The 19634-nt window shown below is 49.7% G+C and overlaps 1 protein-coding gene across 1 annotated transcript in view; it reads left to right on the forward strand.

Annotated features, from left to right (window-relative positions):
• The window catches only part of SDK2 (sidekick cell adhesion molecule 2), a 137315-nt gene that overhangs the window by 60856 nt on the left and 56825 nt on the right, over positions 1–19634 (forward strand). Inside the window, exons 12-18 of the mRNA XM_040641205.1 lie at positions 117–219; positions 6279–6455; positions 6810–6946; positions 7555–7702; positions 11512–11652; positions 13150–13331; positions 13888–14003. Coding sequence (XP_040497139.1) covers positions 117–219; positions 6279–6455; positions 6810–6946; positions 7555–7702; positions 11512–11652; positions 13150–13331; positions 13888–14003 — 1004 coding nt within the window. The remainder of the gene's footprint in view (positions 1–116; positions 220–6278; positions 6456–6809; positions 6947–7554; positions 7703–11511; positions 11653–13149; positions 13332–13887; positions 14004–19634) is intronic.

The following is a 19634-nucleotide window of genomic DNA, read 5'->3' on the forward strand; positions in this document are numbered from 1 at the left end:
ATAGAATTCAGCCACATGGGCCCGGGTCACCTGAAGACGCCTTTCCCACACCTGCATCTCACCTGTTACTCTGCATCTAGTCCCCTTCTCAGCACCCTGTCTCCCTGCTCTTTCAGCCCGGACCCGCATCACCAAGCCTCCCCAGGACCAGAGTGTCATCAAGGGTACCCAGGCCTCCATGGTGTGCGGAGTGACCCACGACCCCCGAGTGACCGTCAGGTACTCCCTCTGCTGTGGCCCCATGGAGGCAAAAGGGGAGGGCAGCTTTAGGGATAGCTGGGCGAGTGTTGACACCAAGGAGGTAAGTGTCGCTGTGGGGCCTTGGGGGGACCACCTGCAGAGCGGGTGCGGGGCTGAGCTAGCTTGAACTGAATTGGGCCGTGTTGGGGGTGGGAGCGATGTGGAAAAATGGAGGATGGAGGGATGCAGGAGGGAGGAGGGGAGAAAGAGGCATTTTGGTTGGTGACACGTGGAGACTCTGAGTTGCTCTAGCCATGAGACAGGACCCCATTCTAGCGCAATCTCAGACCCAGATCTTAGACCCTCTGCCCACCGTGTGGACAGCAGACGGATCTGGGTAAAGAGGCGTAGGAGCAGAGGTAGGCCAGGGCAGGAGACACATGTGAGAGGAAAGCGCCCCAAAATGGGGCCACCCCACCACCCAGGACTTTGGTGAGCTACTTGGCTTGAAGGGAACCAGGTCCCCGACCCCCCCACCCCGGGGAAGCCACTGGAGACAGGACAGCAGCAGCCAAGCAGGGTGTAAAGGCCAGAACCCCTCCCAAGCATGGGCTGCGGACACCTGGACCAACCCCAGGAAGGGCTTCGGGAACTAAGACCAGGAGGAAATTGTCCCTTCGGGGCTCTCCCTTGAGCTCCGGGATGCCGAGTGAAAAAAATTAACTGCTTCCTTAGAAACAAATATTCCCTCCATGTTGCTTCTGTGTTTTATGGCCAATATCACTGCCAAAGCAACGGGCATCGAGGCTGGAAGGGGCCGGGCGCTGATGCCACTTGGGAGGCTTGGCCCCCACCGCTCTGGAGGCAGCTGCGTCCTGCGGCGCCATCTGGTGGCTATTGGGCATATGACAGCCTATGCCACCGCACAGAATGGGCCCCCGGAAGCCAGGGTGGGCATAAGGGGTGCTAGACTTTTCAACCCACACCCATTCTCAGAGAATCCATTGTGGGCCCCCAGTTTGAGAAACACCTCCTTGAACATTAAACATTGACCCTTTAGGACAGTCATGTGTTGCCATCAAGCAGGAGCCTTGAAATCACAAGGCTCGTTAAAATATTGTCAACACAAGAAATAGAATACACTTATTCCTGGGATTATTAAATTTTGTCAAAAAAAATGTCAACTATAAAGCTGTTCTCCAAGAGAACCCCGCATACCCCCCCACCACCAGCAGAGAATACCGCTGTGGGTCTCAGACCCACACATAAGTGGTAGTTATGATTTTAGCACGTATTAATTGAAAACTTTATAATAATAAAAAGCTACATTAATTCAGCAACAAGTTAAAATAAATTGGTGTTTTGGTTATTAAAATATTATCCAGCCAGCATTTGGAAAATACTGCACGTTTTATTCATTCTCTAGACAATTCTTAATGAACAAAGGGATTCAGTGACCTCTTGCAATATAGCTGCCCAAGGACCCCTAGGGACCCACAGATGGGAAAACCCTATTCCAGTTCACTGAGGGGTGTTCGCCTGAGAATGGAACTCCCCATCTAGGGCAATCTTTTCTTGATGGGGAGAGAGAACAGAATTGGTCCTCTAGGCCCCAAAATTGTCAGTCTATGGCCAAAGCCACCCCCATATCTCTCACCCCTCCCTTGGACTTGAAAATCCTGTTGGAGCTTTAGGGAACACGCTGGGAGTTCCCTGACCAGACAGGTTAGAAATGACCCAGCAAACAACCCAGTCAAATTAAAGTGATGGCCACTTAATTCTGTGCTCTGTGCCGTCCTCAAAATCAAGCCAGGGTCCAGGGTCATAGCCTGAGCAGGTTTGGGTTGCCATCCCAGAAATCTTCCAGAACTGCCTTAGGAGAAACTCTTCTGTTCGGTATCTGAGCCCAGATCTACACTAACTCTAAGCAGTCCACTTGTGTCCACTATCAATACTAGTGAATATTTCCATTGGCTTTTTTTTATTATACAGCTTATAGATATCCTTTTCAGGAGGAAAATACAGAAAATGCAGATAAGCCCCCAAAAAATGGGGAGGGAGGGAGAGAGAGAAAAAGAAGAAAAATAGGTTTATCTGTTTCTCTCAATTAGAGATAATAATATTAGAGTGTCATTTATAAAACACCTAGAAACACAGTTTCTGTGTCTGCTTTTTCCCTTAAGAACCCATTGTGAATGTCTTCCCCTGTCGATAAATATTCTTGCACAAACTTCATTATATGTTATTCACTCATCCATTGTGTGGATGTAACGTAATTTCTGTTACCAGTTCCCTAATGTTGGATATTTGGATGGTTTCTCAATTTTTTTCTAATATTAAGAAACATTACGGGGCACCTGGGTGGCCCAACTGGGCATCTGACTCTTGATCTCAGCTCAGGTCTTGATCTCCGGGTCATGGGTTCGAGCCCCGTGTTGGGCTCCGTGCTGGGCATGGAGCCTACTTTAAAAAAAAAAAAAAAAGGAAACATCATGATGAATGTCCTTGTAACTAAATATTTTTATACTTCTTTGATTTCCTGAGGACTATCTAATATTATTTAAAGCTGAAAGGAGGCCTGAAAATTGCTCATCAAAATTGTTTAATAGCCAGCGATATAATTACAGATGATTTTGGAAAGTGTCTACCCTGAATTGAATGGACTCATGAGTTGTTTCTTTCTTTCTACTTTTTTTTTTTTTTTTAACTTTCTACTGTGGAAATTTTCAAGCATAGCGCAGAGAGACCCAGATCATTAAGCCTTACGCACCCATCTCTTTTTTTTTTTTCTTTTTTATTTTTTTACTTAAATTCAAGTAATTAACATATAGTGTATAATTTGTTTCAGAGGTAGAGTTTAGTGATTCATCAGTTGCATATAACACCCAGTGCTCATTACATCACGGGCCCTCCTTAATGTCCATCACCCAGTTACCCCATCCCCCCCACTTACGTCCCCTCCAGCAACCCTCAGTTTATTTCCTATGATTAAGAGTCTCTAATGGTTTGTCTCCCCCCCCCGACTTCATCTTGTTCTATTTTTCCCTCCCTTCCCCTATGCTCCTCTGTTTGGTTTCTTAAGTTCCACATATGAGTGAAATCATATGATAATTGTCTTTCTCTGATTGACTTATTTCCTCGCTTAGCATGATACCCTGTAGTTCCATCCACGTCAGTGCAATGGCAAGATTGCATTTTTGATGGCTGAGTACTATTCCATTGTGTACATACACCACATCTTCTTTATCCATTCATCTGTCGATGGGCATCTGGGCTCTTTCCACAGTTTGGCTCTTGGGAACATCGCTGCTATAAACATTGGGGTGCAGGTGCCCCTCTGGATCACTACGTTCGTATCTTTTTTTTTTTTAAAGATTTTATTTATTCGACAGAGATAGAGACAGCCAGCGAGAGAGGGAACACAAGCAGGGAGAGTGGGAGAGGAAGAAGCAGGCTCATAGCGGAGGAGCCTGATGTGGGGCTCGATCCCGTAATGCCGGGATCACGCCCTGAGCCGAAGGCAGACGCTTAACCGCTGTGCCACCCAGGCGCCCCTACATTCGTATCTTTGGTTAGGTACCCATCTCTTGGACTCAGTGATTGTCAACGTTTGGCTTAGCTGGTTCCTCCTACCCATCCCCCCACCACACACACACACAGACACTTTATTTTTCACTGTAGTATTTTAAAAGCAAATCTCAAGCGTGTCATTTCACCTTCAAATATGTCAATGTGCATTTCTTACTTAAAAGGACTTTTCTTTAAGCGTAACAACCATGTCCCTGTCGCACGGAGCACAATGAGCCATCCCGTGGTGTCTGCTAATACCATATCACAGCATCCCCGATTGTCTGAAAGATGTCCTTTTAAAAGTTAGTTGGTTTAACTCAGAGCCCAAACAAGGTCCACACGTGGCATTTGGTTGGTGTGTCTCCTTAGTTCTACACAGTCCCCTCCCCCTCCTTTTCATTTTTGGTTTCATTGCTGCTTCATTTACCTGCGATTAATTAGTGGGAGAAACCAGGTTCTATAGGACAGCGATCCAGCTAACTCTTTTTATAAAGGGACAGAGTAAATATTTTAGGCTTTGGGGGCTAGATAGCTTTTGTCACAGCTCTCCAAGTCTGCTGTGCTATGCAAAAGCAGTCACAAGCAGTATGCAAGCAAATGGGCATGTCTGTGTTCCAATAAAACTTTATTTACACAAACAAACAGGGGGCCGCAGTTTGCTGACCCCCTACTGTAGAAGACCTCACATCCTGGGTTTGGCTAGCTACTTTTTCTGGTGCCGTACGCTTGTTCTTCTATCCCTTGTATTTCTGATTAGATTCAAGTAACTGGCTGGTTAGATTCAGGCTTAGCTGTTTGGGTGCAAAGGCTCCACAGGTGGTGATACACCCTTCCTCAAACACCACGTCCTGGGGCAAAGAACGTCTGCTTGCCGTGGGCTGTTTCTTAAGCAGGAATTGCTCTCTGTACCTAGATTTGCTTTTAAGTAGAATTCTACGCATGCCATCCGCGCTGGCAAAGATGATTGTTTTCTAGCTACGGAGATGAATTGAAGGTGATTACTTCTGACAATTTGTAAATGTATATAAAAAGGCTTAAAATTTAACTCAGCAATTTCACCGCTGAGAATTTATCCTCGAGGAAATGATTTAGAATGTATGAAAATATGCTGCAAGGATGTTCCTCGCAGCATTAACTATAATATCAGAAAACAAGGAGCTGCCCCGGCCGCCCAGCCTGGCGGGAGCAGTCCCAGAGCGACGGTATGTGACGCACTGTGAGCCGATAAAAACCAGGGCGTGGAAGCGTCCCATTACAAGGAGTTGATGATACTTTGTCGGGTGGGAAGAGCAGCTTTGAATCAGGACGGATGGCCGTTGTTTACCTCCATGTGCTGGAACAGTTGCAGTACAAAATGATGACTAACTTCTACCGGAAGCATTTTATATGAACTCACACGATCCTTAGAGCAACCCTAGCAGGTGCGTGGTCTTAGTTTTCCTTGTACCACAAATGAGGAAACAAAGGCACAGGGAGGCTAAACAAACATACCCAGGATCACGAAGTTGCTAAGTGGCCAAGGCAGCAGTGGGCCAGGGAGTCTGAATCCAGAACAGAGCAGCAGTGTGGTACGATGCCCCTTGGAGCAGGGGAGAAAAGTCTGGAAGGGAGATGTTCAGATGGTACTCCTGGTTACCCATGATGGGAAAGCTTTTCAGTTCTCTTGCCCTACATTTTTTTTTTCCTATTTGTAGTTGCAATTTTCTGATTTTTTTTTAAACTTAGCTTAAAAATATTACAGGCCCATCCTCCCTAACAGTCTTAGATTCTCTGACACAAATAGTTCTAACACCTCATGGCTCAGGCCACACAGTCCCCAGCTGAGCGAGGGACGGGTCGTGTGCAAAGCCGCTCGGCCCCTCTCCTGCTCCCTGCCCTGGCTCCCGGCGCCCTGGCTGACCTTGCCCGGGGCAGGGGGCATCAGCATGGCGTGCTCCCCGGAGCTGGCACCCCACGTGACGTGGGTGACAGTAATAGTTGTATTTCCTCCAGGATCATTCCAGAGGAGATATGTCTTATTGTCAGGCACGGGCATGTGTGTAATTTCTCAAGTCCCCCTTTGTACTGACTGACCGAAGCTAAAGTGATTTTTTGGACACTAAAGTCAATTTGGCACAGTGATGCATTGATCTCATGATTCCCCTCATAAAACTAATTCCAAAATGTAGTCTGTGCGGAAACTTTCATTCTTTTTCCAGCTGTAATCTTTTAACCTCTTCGGAAGATTACCTTTCGCCGGCTCTTTCATGCTGGCTGCTTGGCCGTGGCCTCTGGCCAAAAGCAACACGGCTCTGACCTAGACCTGAAGTGGAGATATAATGGCTTCGTGCGCTAACCCTCCTGGACAGAGCACCCTGCGACAGGGACGGAGGGCTGCGTGGGTGCCCCCCCTGCCATGCTGCCGCCCAGGATCAGCCCTGGCGGCCCGTGTCTCCTGGGGAGTGCCCTGCCACCTCTGGGCTCTCTTCCAGATCCAGCAGCGCCCCCTGCTTCCCGAACTCTCTTTACTGACTGCTGCTTACCCTTAGGTACGTCTGGGAGAAGGATGGGGCCGCCCTGGGCACCGAGAACAACCCCCGCATCCGTCTTGACAAAAACGGCTCCCTGCACATCTCACAGACGTGGTCGGGGGACATCGGCACGTACACCTGTCGGGTGCTGTCCGCCGGAGGCAATGACTCTCGCAGTGCCCACCTGCGTGTCAGGTGAGGGCACCCCCCCCCCAGCAAAGGGGGTACAGGCAGCAATGGGAGACTTCTGTTGGCGGATGCCCGGGGCCACGTGTGACCTGGGTCTGCTCCCCTCTGGGGACACACCCAAGCCTCCTCCAGGGCCTTCCCCCCAGCTCAGTTAAGCCCTCTGTTAAGATCAGGGGAGTCTGGGTATGGCTTTGGACAGGGGGCCCCCAAGCCAGAGAGAAGAGCCTCCAGGTAGATGGCCCGAAGGCCGAGCTGTATGGCTGAGCACAAGGTACCATGACGTTCCGTCTGAGCCCTGGGCACCTGTGTGTCCCTGACCCCAGGCCTCACAGGTGGCCCCACCGCATCTCTCTCCTCCAGGCAGCTGCCTCACGCCCCCGAGCACCCCGTGGCGACCCTCAGCACCGCGGAGAGGCGGGCCATCAACCTGACGTGGGCCAAGCCCTTCGATGGCAACAGCCCCCTGCTCCGCTACGTCCTGGAGATGTCGGAGAACAGTAAGCCTCCCCGCCCCAGCCAGCTGGGAGCACAGATTCTGGGAGTCGGCCCGGGGCCAGGCTCCAGCTCCCCGGCTTCCCAGTTTCGTGCATTTGAGCAAACCTTCTGGAAACCCCAGCTTCCCTGCGAAATGAGCATTGGCATGTGTCCCCCCGCCCCGGTCATTGTGACAGTTGCACACAATGGCACGTGTGAGGGGCGGGGCTCAGGGACCTGCCACTCCAGAGCCTCCCAGCGGTGGCGATTTTTTGCTTTTTATCCTCCGAGACCCCAAGCTGTGAACTCCAAAATTAGCAGGCCTTGTTTGAATGGTGTTTTAAATACAGTTTGCCTGGAGCTCATCAATTTGAGGGGAAAAAAATAAAAGCTAGGAAAGACACGTGCATCTCAGTTCCTGTGAGCCCTTGCTTCCTCCCCAGGGCGCTGCAGCCGCCTGGGACAGTTGGACTAAGGGGACCCAGAAAAATGATGTGACCAGCCTCTCATGGACCGAGTGGGGGAGGCTGTCCTCTGCTGGCCCAAACTGGGCTGGGCCCCTGCTGGAATGGGGGCAAGGCGCGTGGCCTCCCAGGATGTCCACCTCCGCCTCTACCCTCTGTCCTCGTAGATGCCCCCTGGACCGTGCTCCTGGCCAGTGTGGACCCTGAGGCTACGTCAGTGATGGTCAAGGGCTTGGTGCCCGCGCGCTCCTACCAGTTCCGCCTTTGTGCAGTCAACGACGTGGGGAAGGGACAGTTCAGCAAGGACACGGAGAGGTGAGGGGAGCAGGTGTTCTTCCAGAAGGGGTGTGGGTGACTCCATCAGAGGGAGGGGCTGAGTCCCATGTGGCAGCGTGGGGCTGGCTGTGCGCAGACCCTGGCCGCCACCTCCCTGGCCCTGTGGGCTTCCGTGTCTGCATCTGTAGAATGGGGCAGCGTTACTCACTCCTCCTCACAGGGACGCCGCAAGGATGACAGGAGGTGACACGGGAGGCACTGTGAGCAGTGCCTGTTGTGGGACAAGCACCCACCAGGGTTAGTGGTCCCTCTCCCTGGGAGCTGGGCACGTTCAAAGACTACCTCATTTCCGGTCTAGCTCCTCACGGGCGCCATCACTGTCACGTGGACCCGAGGTGTAAGTGTGCCACGGGACCCACACGGGTCTCTGTATGCAGTGACTTGCACGATGTCAGGTCCTGTTAAGCGTTCAACAAAGATTTTACAAAATAATGAAAAATTAAGTGAAAACAGAGGGTCATCCATTTTCAAACATCACCCGGTAAGACCCACTTATGTAGGAGGCCATTCTGGCCACCTCAGCCCTGTAGGATGAAAGGTCAGAGTGACAGCAGCGCAAATCCCATGCACCCAAGCTGTGTGCTCCTCTTTCCCCTTTTAGGTTTCTTCTTCTTCTTTCAGATTTATTGAGATACAATTAACGCATAACATGGTGCGAGTTTAAGGTGGAGAACGTGCTTTGATACACTTAGTGCAATAGGATTACCGCCGCAGTGTTGGTAAAATAAAATTACCATTTCTTTTCTGTGGTGAGAACATTTAAGGTCTATTTTCTGAGCAACTTTTAAGTATATGATGCAGTATTATTAGCTACAATCACCGTGCTCTATTCAGATTCCCGAACTTACTAATCTTATTCCTGAACATTTGTGCCCTCAACCAGTATCTCCCCATTTCCCCCACCCGCTGGCCCTCAGTAACTACCACTCTCCTGTCTGGTTCTCTTAAGTCCGGTTTTTTTAGATTTCACGTATAACTGAAATCATACGGGACTTACCTTTCTCCATCTGACTTTATGTCACTTAGCATCATGCCCTCAAGGTCCATCCATGTTGTCACAAATGGCAGGATTTCCTTCTTCTCGTGGCTGAATACCATTCCACTGTATACATAGACCACGTCTTCCCAATCCACTCATCCATGGACAGAGACTCCGGGTGTTTCCATGTCTTGGCTGCTGTGACTAATGCTGCAGTGAACATGGGGGTGGAGATATCTCTTCAAGATCCTGTTTTCATTTCCTTTGGATGGATAAATACCCGGAAATGGGATAGCTGGATCCTACGGTAGTTCTATTTTTAATTTTCTGTGGGACCGCCGTACTATTTTCCACAGTGGCTACACCAGTTTGCATGCCCACCCCCAGTGCCCTGGGGTTCCTTCTCTCCACATCCTCACCAACATCTGTTATCTCTTGTCTTTTTGATGATGGCCACTCGAACAGGTGTGAGGGGATATCTCATCGTGGCTTTCATTTGCCTTTCCCTGATGACGAGTCATGCTGAGCATCTTTGCACACGCCTGTTGGTCATCTGTGCGTTTTCACGGGAAAAATGCCGTTGCAGAGCTTCTGCCCATTTTTAAATTGGGTTGTTTTTCTTTTTTTGCTATTGGGTTGTATGTGTTCTTTATATATTTTGAATATTAGTCCCTTACCAGATGCAGGGTTCGCAGGTGTTTTCCCCCATTCCATGTGTTGGCTTTCCGTTTTGAGGAGTGTTTCTTCTGCTCTGCAGGAGCTTTTCAGTTTGCTGTGGTCCCACTTACTTACTTTTGTTTTTGGTCCTTGTGCTTTTGGTGTCATATCCAGGAAATCACTGCCTAGACCAACATCAAAGAGCTTTTCCTTATGTTTTCTTCTAGGAGTTTTATGATTTAGGGTCCTACGTTTTAGTCTTTAATCCATTTTGAGTTCATTTTTGTGAGTGGTGTAAGATAGGGGTCCAGTTTCATTCTTCTGCATGTGGCTGTCCAGTTTTCCCAGCATCAGGTATTGAAGAGACTGTCCTTTCCCCACTGAGAAGAATTACTATTATTAAAATGTCCGTGTTAACCCAAAGCCATGTGTAAATTCAGTGTAATCTCCGTGAAAATCCCAATGGCATTTTTCGCAGATTTAGGGGAAAAAAATCCTTAAATGTGTACAGAGCCCCAAAAGACCTTGAGTAGCCAAAGCACTCCTGAGAAGGAGCGGGGCTGGAGGCATCGCAGTTCGTGATTTCACACTATACTCGAAAGCTGTAGTAATCAAAACAGCATGATCCTGGCATAAAAATAGACACTTAGACCAATGGAACAGAATAGAGAGCCCAGAAATAAACACTCACATATATAGTCAACTGATATTTTTACAAAGGAACCAAGAATGTACTTGGCTCTTTAAAAGATTCTCTTAGGTGTGTGTATGCAGACCTCTGGCTTAAATCGAACATTTGGTTCTGCCACAGTTCCAGTGAGCTTGAGTCGTTCGGCTCTCACGAGGGGGAATGCCACAGGGGTCATGACACCCGAACAGGAAAGTGAGGCGGCAGGGAGGGCAACAACAGGATTTGTTCCCTTGCTGTTTGTCGAACGTCTACTATGTGCCAGGTCGTGGGTAGACCAGCAGGGGTGCAGGGAACAGAGTGGACGTGGCCCCAGCCCTTCAGAACTACAAAATCCCAACAACCGAAAGCCTCCAAGTGTAGGGAAACCCCCTCCACTTTCTCCAGGTCTTTGGGCTTCACTTCAAGCCCCGATTCATCTTCCTGATGAATCTTCACACTAATAGCCCCGAGTCACAAAGAAAAAGGTTAAATCCCCCTCGCTCACCGGCTTTACAAAGACATGGGAGTGCGCAGTACATTTTGGAAAGCTATCCGTCAGAAAGCAAAAACATAAAAATAAACTGAAAGGGAGAGACATCCATCAAAAATAATTAACTTCTGGTTCTAATGGATGCATGTCAGTTAGGCAAACAATACACCGGAATGGAACACTGCGTCCCCTAGCAAGGCCAGAGAAAGAAATGCAGGGATGCTCGCTTCTGGAAGCGGGTGATGCACGCCCCCTGCCCCTCCCCCCCGCCCAACGTGCCTGCCCAGCCTTACCCGGCCTGCCCTGCCCCACCCCGGGTCTCAGCTGGGCAGAAAAGGAAGCCTCGTCACATGGCACCACCAGCCTACAAGTGGGAAGTGACTATTAACACTCCTGCTTCTGAAATACCTGAGGACTCAGGACATCATCAGCCCCCCATAGCAACTTCTCTGACATCCAGGAAACTGAGGCATGTCCCTCAGCTGCACAGACGACATACACATCTGGGGCTTCGCGGTATGTTAAAAGAATTCATCCAGGGGCGCCTGGGTGGCACAGCGGTTAAGCGTCTGCCTTCAGCTCAGGGCGTGATCCCGGCGTTATGGGATCGAGCCCCACATCAGGCTCCTCTGCTGTGATCCTCTTCTTCCTCTCCCACTCCCCCTGCTTGTGTTCCCTCTCTCGCTGGCTATCTCTGTCTCTGTCAAATAAATAAATAAAATCTTTAAAAAAAAAAAAAAAGAATTCATCCATACATGGTGTCCTTTGAGCCCCAACCAGTCTTAGAAAGCAGGCAAGTGGAGCTTTATTATACTCCTTTAAAAGATAAAGGAACAAGTTCAGAGAGGTTAAGTGACTTGCCCAAAAGCACACAGCAGCTGTGCAGAGTACTCCGGGAACAGAGCAGCCTCCTTGTATCCCATCAGACTCCTGTATTTGCCCTCGAGACGAAGAGTGGAAAGGTCCACCCACTCTTATGTTTTCATGTCCAGGGTCTCCCTCCCCGAGGAGCCCCCCACAGCCCCTCCACAGAATGTCATCGCCAGCGGCCGGACCAATCAGTCCATCATGATCCAGTGGCAGCCACCTCCCGAGAGTCACCAGAATGGCCTTCTCAAGGGCTACATCATCAGGTAGGTGTCCCCTCCCCTCGCCCCGGGAAAGGAGGGCAGCCCTGACTTAAAGGGAGCGTCGGGAGTAGATCAGAAAACAGCCAAGTCACGGTAGGTCCTTTTCCATCTCACAAGGACCAGGCAACAAGAAATGACTTTGCTCTGGTAGGAAGGACTCAGGTTAGACATAGAGAGGAACTTCCAGAAGGCAGAGCCTTGGGAACTAATGGGAATGCTTGAAAGAGGAGGCACGGTGTGATGTCCTCAAGGCTGTGTGGATGGGCAGGTTGGCCACATGTCAGGGCTCCACGAATAGGGCACAGGGAGACGGGTAACTCTCCAAGGGTCCAACCACCCGGAAAACCAAGAGCACTCCATCTGAAGCCAACTACTGCGCCAAGGACTGGTCAAACAGTGGACCTCCTTTCGTCCTTACTACAAAATGAGGCCCAGTTATGAAGACTTTCATGTCTATACTTGACCGAGGGTACTTCCCTGGTAACCTCAAACTCCGTTATGAAGTGCTACTAATTTGGTGTCGTAAATTCAAATTAGCATAAAATGGAAGCTACTGAGCGTCCATCGATATTCGGAATTCTGGCTGGCTGCAAAATGCACGTTTCTTTGCCCGTATGTGTTCGCTCTCCCAGCACTGGGATGCCCCAGATCCGGAAGGAGTTGTTGTTGACTTTGCTTCGTGATCCATTAATTTTGTTGTGGGTTTTCGGTGAACGCTAATGGGGAGTGGTCCTCAAAGGGTGATCCCTAGACCAGCAGCGGCCTCCATTTGAATGCACACTCTCAGGTCCTACCCCTGATCATGGGAAACTTTGGGGTGGACCCAGCAACCTGTGTTTCAGCAAGCCTTCTGAGTATTTCTGAGGCATGGGAAGACTCTGAGAACCGCCGCTATGGGGTCTTGTAACACATTAAAATCATCTGGGGCCTCTAATTTTCCAATAACGCAAGCGTTGTGGTTCTCCTATGAGCTGCCCATCCCCCCAGATTTTGCCCATACAGACCCCACTTGTGTATTACCACGTGTAGAGTGTGTAGCTCAAGGTTTTTCTCCCACTAAAGTGAGTCACTGTCAAAGGAGGGAGCCACTCCTTTGGAGGGACAAAGAACATGAGCCCAACCCTGGGACGTGGCTCTCCATCAAGGACCCCTCCAAGGTGAGACCAACGTCATCTGCCCAGAAACTCTTAGCGTCCGTGGTCAGCTAAGCTCTCCAATGTCCAACCCCATCAAAAAGAACAGACAGTCCTCTAGACCTGTGCTGTACGGGGAGGTAGCCGTTGGTCACCTGTGGTTCTTTAATTTAAGATAAATAAAAGTACACGTTCCCAGCTGCACCAACCTCAATTCAAGTGCTCAGCGGCCATGCGTGCGAGTGGCTGTCCTATTGGACGGCACGGGTGTGGAACATTCGCACCATCACACGCGGTTTCCTGGGCCCGCACCCAGCAGGCTGACTCCGGTGTGCCGTCCCGCTGCATCCTGCCTTCCTCCCCCCAGGTACTGCCTGGCCGGGCTGCCCGTCGGGTACCAGTTTAAGAACATCACGGACGCTGACGTCAACAACCTGCTCCTGGAGGACCTCATCATCTGGACCAACTACGAGATCGAGGTGGCCGCCTACAACAGCGCCGGGCTGGGTGTCTACAGTAGCAAAGTCACCGAGTGGACTCTGCAGGGAGGTGGGTGGGGATCGTGACCGCGGGGAGCTGGTGCTTCTCTTTCTCCCTCCCTGGCCTGCGCCTGTCGGTCCTGCACCTGTCCAGTCCCGCACCTGTCCAGTCCTGCCTCGGCCACGGCACCTGTTTCCCCGAGTCCTGAGCTGTTGCCCGCTGTGCCTGGCCACCCCGTAGGACGAGAGGGTACCGAGGGGCAGAGGAGTTGTGGGGGTGCATGATGAAGGCAGAAGCTTCAGGGGTACAGGGACCTTCTGCGGAGTCCGTGTTACCTGGATCGTGAAAGGGCTCACGTCGAGCGTTGTACGTAACAACCTCCCCCAAGCACGTTCCCCTCCATCGCTTCTGTTTATTGGTACCCTGTGAGATGGGTCAGGCAAGTGTTATTAAACCCAAACTAACGGAGAGAAAGAGGGGGCCTCGAGTCCACAAAGCAAAGGGGGGAGGGGGTGGGGCAAAGCAGGGTCTGCAGACCCCATCCCTGTGTTTTCTCTACTTAACTGGGCAAGACTGACTCTGCCCCCTGCACCACCCCCCACCCCATCCCTCTGCTCTCCTCCAGTCCCCACCGTCCCTCCTGGCAACGTGCACGCCGAAGCCACCAACTCCACGACCATCCGCTTCACCTGGAATGCCCCCAGCCCCCAGTTCATCAATGGCATCAACCAGGGCTACAAGGTACGTGAGGCCTCTCCCTGTGCCAAGAGGAAGGCTGGGGATTCTGTGAGGGAGGCCGTAAGCCGAGGAGCGGGGAGCAGGTGAGGGAACCCCTGTGCTTCTGAAATCATTGGTTCAAGCCAAGCAGAGGACACGTGATCAAGGTGAAGCGTGTGCGGGCTCTCTTTCTGGCCCCTTCCAGGCTGGGGGAGGGGGGTCTGGACACCGCCCAGCCTGTGACAAGGTGCAGAGGACCTTTCTTGGGGAGACTGGGTCATAAGCAAAATCGGATTTGTTTTGGGCTCAGGAACAACTGGGCACAGCCATGGCCTCAGAAAAATCCAGAATCCACTTCTTCCTGCTAAGCTGTGGCTCTGTTAGAGCACACGTGTCGTTGGGCTGTACTCGACCCCACAGAGAGTGTGGTTAAGGGCACGGGACTGGGACCCTGACAGGTGTGGGTTAGAATCCTGGCTCTGGCTCTGCCTCTCGCTGGCTCCCTGGACACATCCTGCAATCTGTCTGAGCCTGGCTCCTTCGATAAATGTTTATCGAGCGCTCCTGTGTGCACCGTTCTAGCTGCCGGGGAACCAAATAAACTCCCCTTCCCTCATTTGTGAGTGAGGATGGTAATAACACCTACTCCTTAGGGTTGCGTGTGGATCAAATGAGGTAACATTCGTAATTCGTGGAGCACAGTGACACACATGTGAGTGCAGGTGATCGTAGTGACGGTAGAGATGTGTTCGTCCGATCGGCGGCCCTAACCAGGGGCCACGGTCTGGGCGGAACAAGAATCTCTTTCCTCCCACTTCTGGAGGCTGGAAGTCTGAGATCTAGGTTTGGGCAGGGCTGGTCCCCTCTGAGGCCTCCCTCCTTGGCACGCAAGTGCCCCCTTCTCCCTGTGCCCACACGTGGTCCCTCCTCTTCGTGCGTCCCAATCTCTTCTTGTAAGGACGCCAGTCATGCTGGACTATGGCCCACCTTACTGACCTCATTTTAACTTCACTGCCTCTTTAAAGACCCTCTCTCCAAATACAGTCACATCCTGAGGCCGCGGGGGCTAGGACTTCAACGCATGAATTTGGGGGGGAACACAGGTCAGCCCATGACAACTATCATAGCAGTAATGGTCGTAGGTGTCATTCAGTACTGCTGGTATTGGTAACGGGGGGTGGGGGGCGGCAGTGGTAAATCTGTTGTCATTGTAACGGCGCTACAAGTTAGGGCTTCTCAGCCATCCCCTCCGAGATCCCAGACCTTGCTCCCACGCCTGGGTCTCTGCTCCCTCCCCTAAGAGAACAGAAGACAGATTGTACAGCACACGCGGGGTGTGCAGCTTGGGGCAGGTGGGAGGATGCGGTTGGCCCCCTCCAGATGTGGGAGAAGAGACAGTGCATTTGGGGGGTGTGCCACTGGGAAGCGGGCCGTGAAGAAAAAGCACAGGCTTTGGCTTTGAGCCCAGGGATCTGGTGACCTGGTGATGACCGCCGACACTTCCAGAAGGCTCCTGCACTTGCTCTGTTCTATGTGTGCACGTGCGGGACACAACCAAGATGATTTCTAGGACTCGCAGCCTTAGCCGTTATTCCTGCGAGAAGGGGGTGGCTTGAGCAGAAAGGGACTGAGATTAAATCACTAAGAGAACTTTCTGCTGGTGTCGCAAATAAAGGGGGGATGGTCTAGAGCCGGGTACGGCCGTACTACAGCCCCCTTGCTCCCAGGAAGGCAGGGCGCCAGGGCCAAGCAGGGCTGTCCTGGGGCAGGGGGCTGCAGCTGAACGCTGGCTGGCTGGCTGGCCAGAAAAGCCTCCTAATTGGGACTCTGGGGGGAGGCAGGGGAGGGAAGGAGTCTCGCTTAGTGCTGAGAAGCAGAGGAGCTGAGCTGGGAACAATTAGCTTCTTGCTGCCAATTCTAAGTTTTCTTTCACAAATTGGGGGTGGGGAGGATGGGGCTGGGCTGCAAATGTCTAAGGCAGATGGCTTCTGGCGGGCCAAGTGGCTAGAACCATCAAGGCAACGACCCAGACGGACCAGGAGGAGGCTGCAGAAGCCCGCCTGATTTCCAGGTCTGCCTGGTGCCCAGCACCAGTGGCTGGTCCCTTAGAAAAATCCGCGGGAATGAACTGCCCAGATATTTTGAGCGCAGGAGGGCACTTTCACACTTGGCAGGGCGCTCGCTGCAAGCCCGGCAGGATGCTGAGGCTTGACTCACATTCTTCTCTCAGAAGAAGGAAGTCTTTTACTCTCATCCTATTTTACAGAGGAGGAAACTGAGGCATGGGAGGCAAGTAACTTGTTCAAAGTCAGAGTAACTGCAAAGCTCAGATTCAAACTTCAGAGCCTACACCTGTTCTTACATTAAAAAGAAAATGCATCAGGGGCCCCTGGGTGGCTCTGTTAGTTAAGCGTGCAACTCTTGATTTCAGCTCAGGTCATGATCTCAGGGTCATGGGATCAGCAGGGAGTCTGCTTAAAGGATTCTCTCTCTTCCTCTCCTCTGTCCCTCCCCCTGCTCATGCACTCTTTCTCTCTCTAAATAAATAGGTAGATAGATAAAGTTAAAAAAAAAAAAAAAGAAAAAATGTGTCCTATAATTTAACTGTAAAATAATAACTATGCCTTGATTTTTTTTTTTCCTAAGTACAAATGGATTCAAGCAGGGATTTTGTTTCTTGCTTCTTTGGCCTTTAGCGTCACAGAAAACAGCAATGCGTGGCCTTTGCGTTCCCTCCAATGAGAATGGACGCCCCAACCCCTTTGAATTGATAAAAATTTTCAAGCATCCACCAAAGTAGAGGGAACACGATAATCACTTTAGAAGACCCTAATGTCTCCCAGCTTCAGCAATCACCAGCTCGTGGCCAAATGTGTTCTGTCTCTTCCCCAACCCTCTGCCTTTGCCCTGGAATATTGTTAAGCAAATCCCAGGCCATCATATCATTTCATCCATAAACACTTCTGCCAAGAAGTATTATAAAGCCTCTGTTTCAAGCACAACCACAGTCCCTGCACTGTCATCATCGTGCCTAAAAATATCAACAGTCCCCTTGATGTCATCGGAGATGCAGTCAGCACTCACATTTCTTTGACTCGTTGCTTTATTTGCTTAAGGACCCAAATGAGGTCCGCACAACTGCGATTCGTTGGGTATTTTTTAGGTCTCAGCTGATCTATAGATTCTCTCTCTCCTTTCTCTCTCTCTTTTTTCTTGTGATTTATTTAGTCAAGAAACTTAATCATTTGCCCTATAGAATTTTCCACAGCCTGGATTTTGCTGATTGCCTCTCTGTGGGGTCATTTAACACATGCCTCTGAACGCTATATTCTCAGTAAATTAGAACTTAGAACAAGAGGCTTGATCAGATTCAGGTCTGATGCTTTTGTGTTTTTTCCCCAATGTCATTTCCTAGATGGTGCTGTCCATTGAAATCAGAAGGCATAAAGTCTGGCTGGCTCTCTTACTATCATGCAGTGACCATTGACCACCCTGTGTGATCTGTTATTTCAATAGGGTTGCAAAATGAGGATGGTCAAATATTATAATTTCTCCTTGATATATTAGCTGAAACATTTTCCAATAAAACTAATTTCCCCCTTACCAACTCTTTGGTTCCTAGAAGGTTCCAGTTCGTCTAGGAAAAGCCTGGTCAAAGCTTAGTCCTTTTCCATCACTTACCAATTCTCAGAGTAATGAATTTGTTCCTTAGTATCTTTTAAAGTGACAGATGAGTTTGGATGGGGGAGGGGGTATCTTTTTGTTTTATTCTTGGTATATTTTTGTGTACTCAAGGATTTTTAATACATCTGGTATGTTTCAACCGACGGCTGTTATTATTTGTGTTGATGCCAGATTGACCCATCGTTGTTGGCCTCTTTGGTTGCTGAGTCCTTTTGACAGGGCCCCGGGAGGCTGAGAGCTTCCTTGCAGTCTGAAAGGGTGGTCCAAGCTGTCCCTGGGATCAGCCGTGTCTTCAGGGAATCTTGTTCTTTTCAGTCGGGAATGATAGATACCACAGTCTAGGCACTGGAGGTGCTCCTTATGCTAGGAGAAGGCCATTTCTAGGCTCTGTTTATGAACAGCTCGGAAATGCTTCTCCTTCTCCTCCTCCTCCTTCTTTTCAGATAACACACATACGGTTACTTCCAACTCAATTTCAGGGCTATAAACTCTTTAATCATCTTACCGGTCTTTTGTCTCTCTTTTCGCCCTACTGAAAATCCAGTTCCTCCAACACCAACGTAATTACCTGCCTACTTTTTCCCCAAAACACCCACAACAGTCTCAGAACAGTCATCCCACCATGGGGATGACCGAAGATCGTGTCAGATTATTTACGGCACTTTCCTTTCCTGGGGTGTATCCCGCTAAGGGTGTACTTCCCCTGGCTGGGCTACAAAGTCTCTTGAAATAGTATCTCTCCGTGTCGAGTTTGCCACAGCTCAATACACCGTTAGGTTCATTTGTTTCATTTTGTTTCGATTTTTAGGGATTGATTTTTTAATTTAATTTTGTTCTATAATTATGGAACGTATTTACATGGTTCCAAAGTTAAATATACAAAGTAAATTCACAGAAAATCAGCCTGAATTCTGGTCCTTTCCCTCCCCTGTAGGTTTGATTTCTTTTTGTTTAGTTTGGTTTTTCCTTTCATCTCTTTAACAGAAGCAAATGCAAACATATATAAATGTGTGTCCTCCCCTCCTTCGGTAAATGACAGCCTGCTCTATACACTTTCTCCATCTTGCCTTATTTGTTATGTCCTGGGGATCACTCCATAGGAGCATAAAGATTCCTGGTTCCTTTTTGACATCTGTATTGAACTCCCATTATGTGGCTTTCCCATAGTTGGGTCAGTCAGCTCCCCAGCAATGACATTTGGGTTGTTTCCAGCCTTTTACTATAATAAACATTCCTGCAGTGAATAGCTTTGTGCATATATCTTTTCATATTTTTCACATTTCACTTTGGAATAGATTCATAGAAAGGAGATTGCTGGATCAACAGATAAATGTAAATATAATTTTTCTACTACTGCCAAATCCTTCCATTATTTTTTAACTTTTTTTAATTTAATTTTTCAAATAGGAAGCGTAGTTACATGATTAAAAAACCAACAAAAGTAAAAAGATAAACATGTAGCAGAAATCCTCCATCCCACTCCAGGTCCTCATTTGCCTGGTTCTGTCCCACCCAGGCAACCCTGAAACTCTCCGCACTCCTGGTAACCACTGTTGTTAATGTCCTGCATATCCTTCCAGAATGTTCTGTGTGAATCCATGCACATGCAAAGAGATAGGCAGAGAGAGAGGGAAAGACAAAAGAAGAAGGAAAGAGAGAATTTCCTCTACTTTTTTGTTAACTTCAGCAGCTAGCAGGCCATATATACCCATCCCCGTGACCCTCTCATCCCCATAACACGTGGCCTCCACCAGAAACAAAAGGCATATCACTTCACCCCTCCTCCTGGCAGCCAGCAAGGCAGCTCTCACTGATAATAGCCTGAGGCTCAGAGAGGCTGAGTGACTTTCCCAGGGTCACACAGTAAGTAGCAGAGCTGGGTTCTGTTCTTCTTCCCCCCCTCTGCTTTCCAAGGCGAGTTGCCTGGCCCAGGAACCTAGATCTGGTGCTGCTACCCACACCCCCCAGCCA

The sequence above is a fragment of the Ursus maritimus genome, unplaced genomic scaffold, assembly GCF_017311325.1.
Source record: "Ursus maritimus isolate PB19 unplaced genomic scaffold, ASM1731132v1 scaffold_24, whole genome shotgun sequence".
In the NCBI taxonomy this organism is placed as follows: Eukaryota; Metazoa; Chordata; class Mammalia; order Carnivora; family Ursidae; genus Ursus; species Ursus maritimus.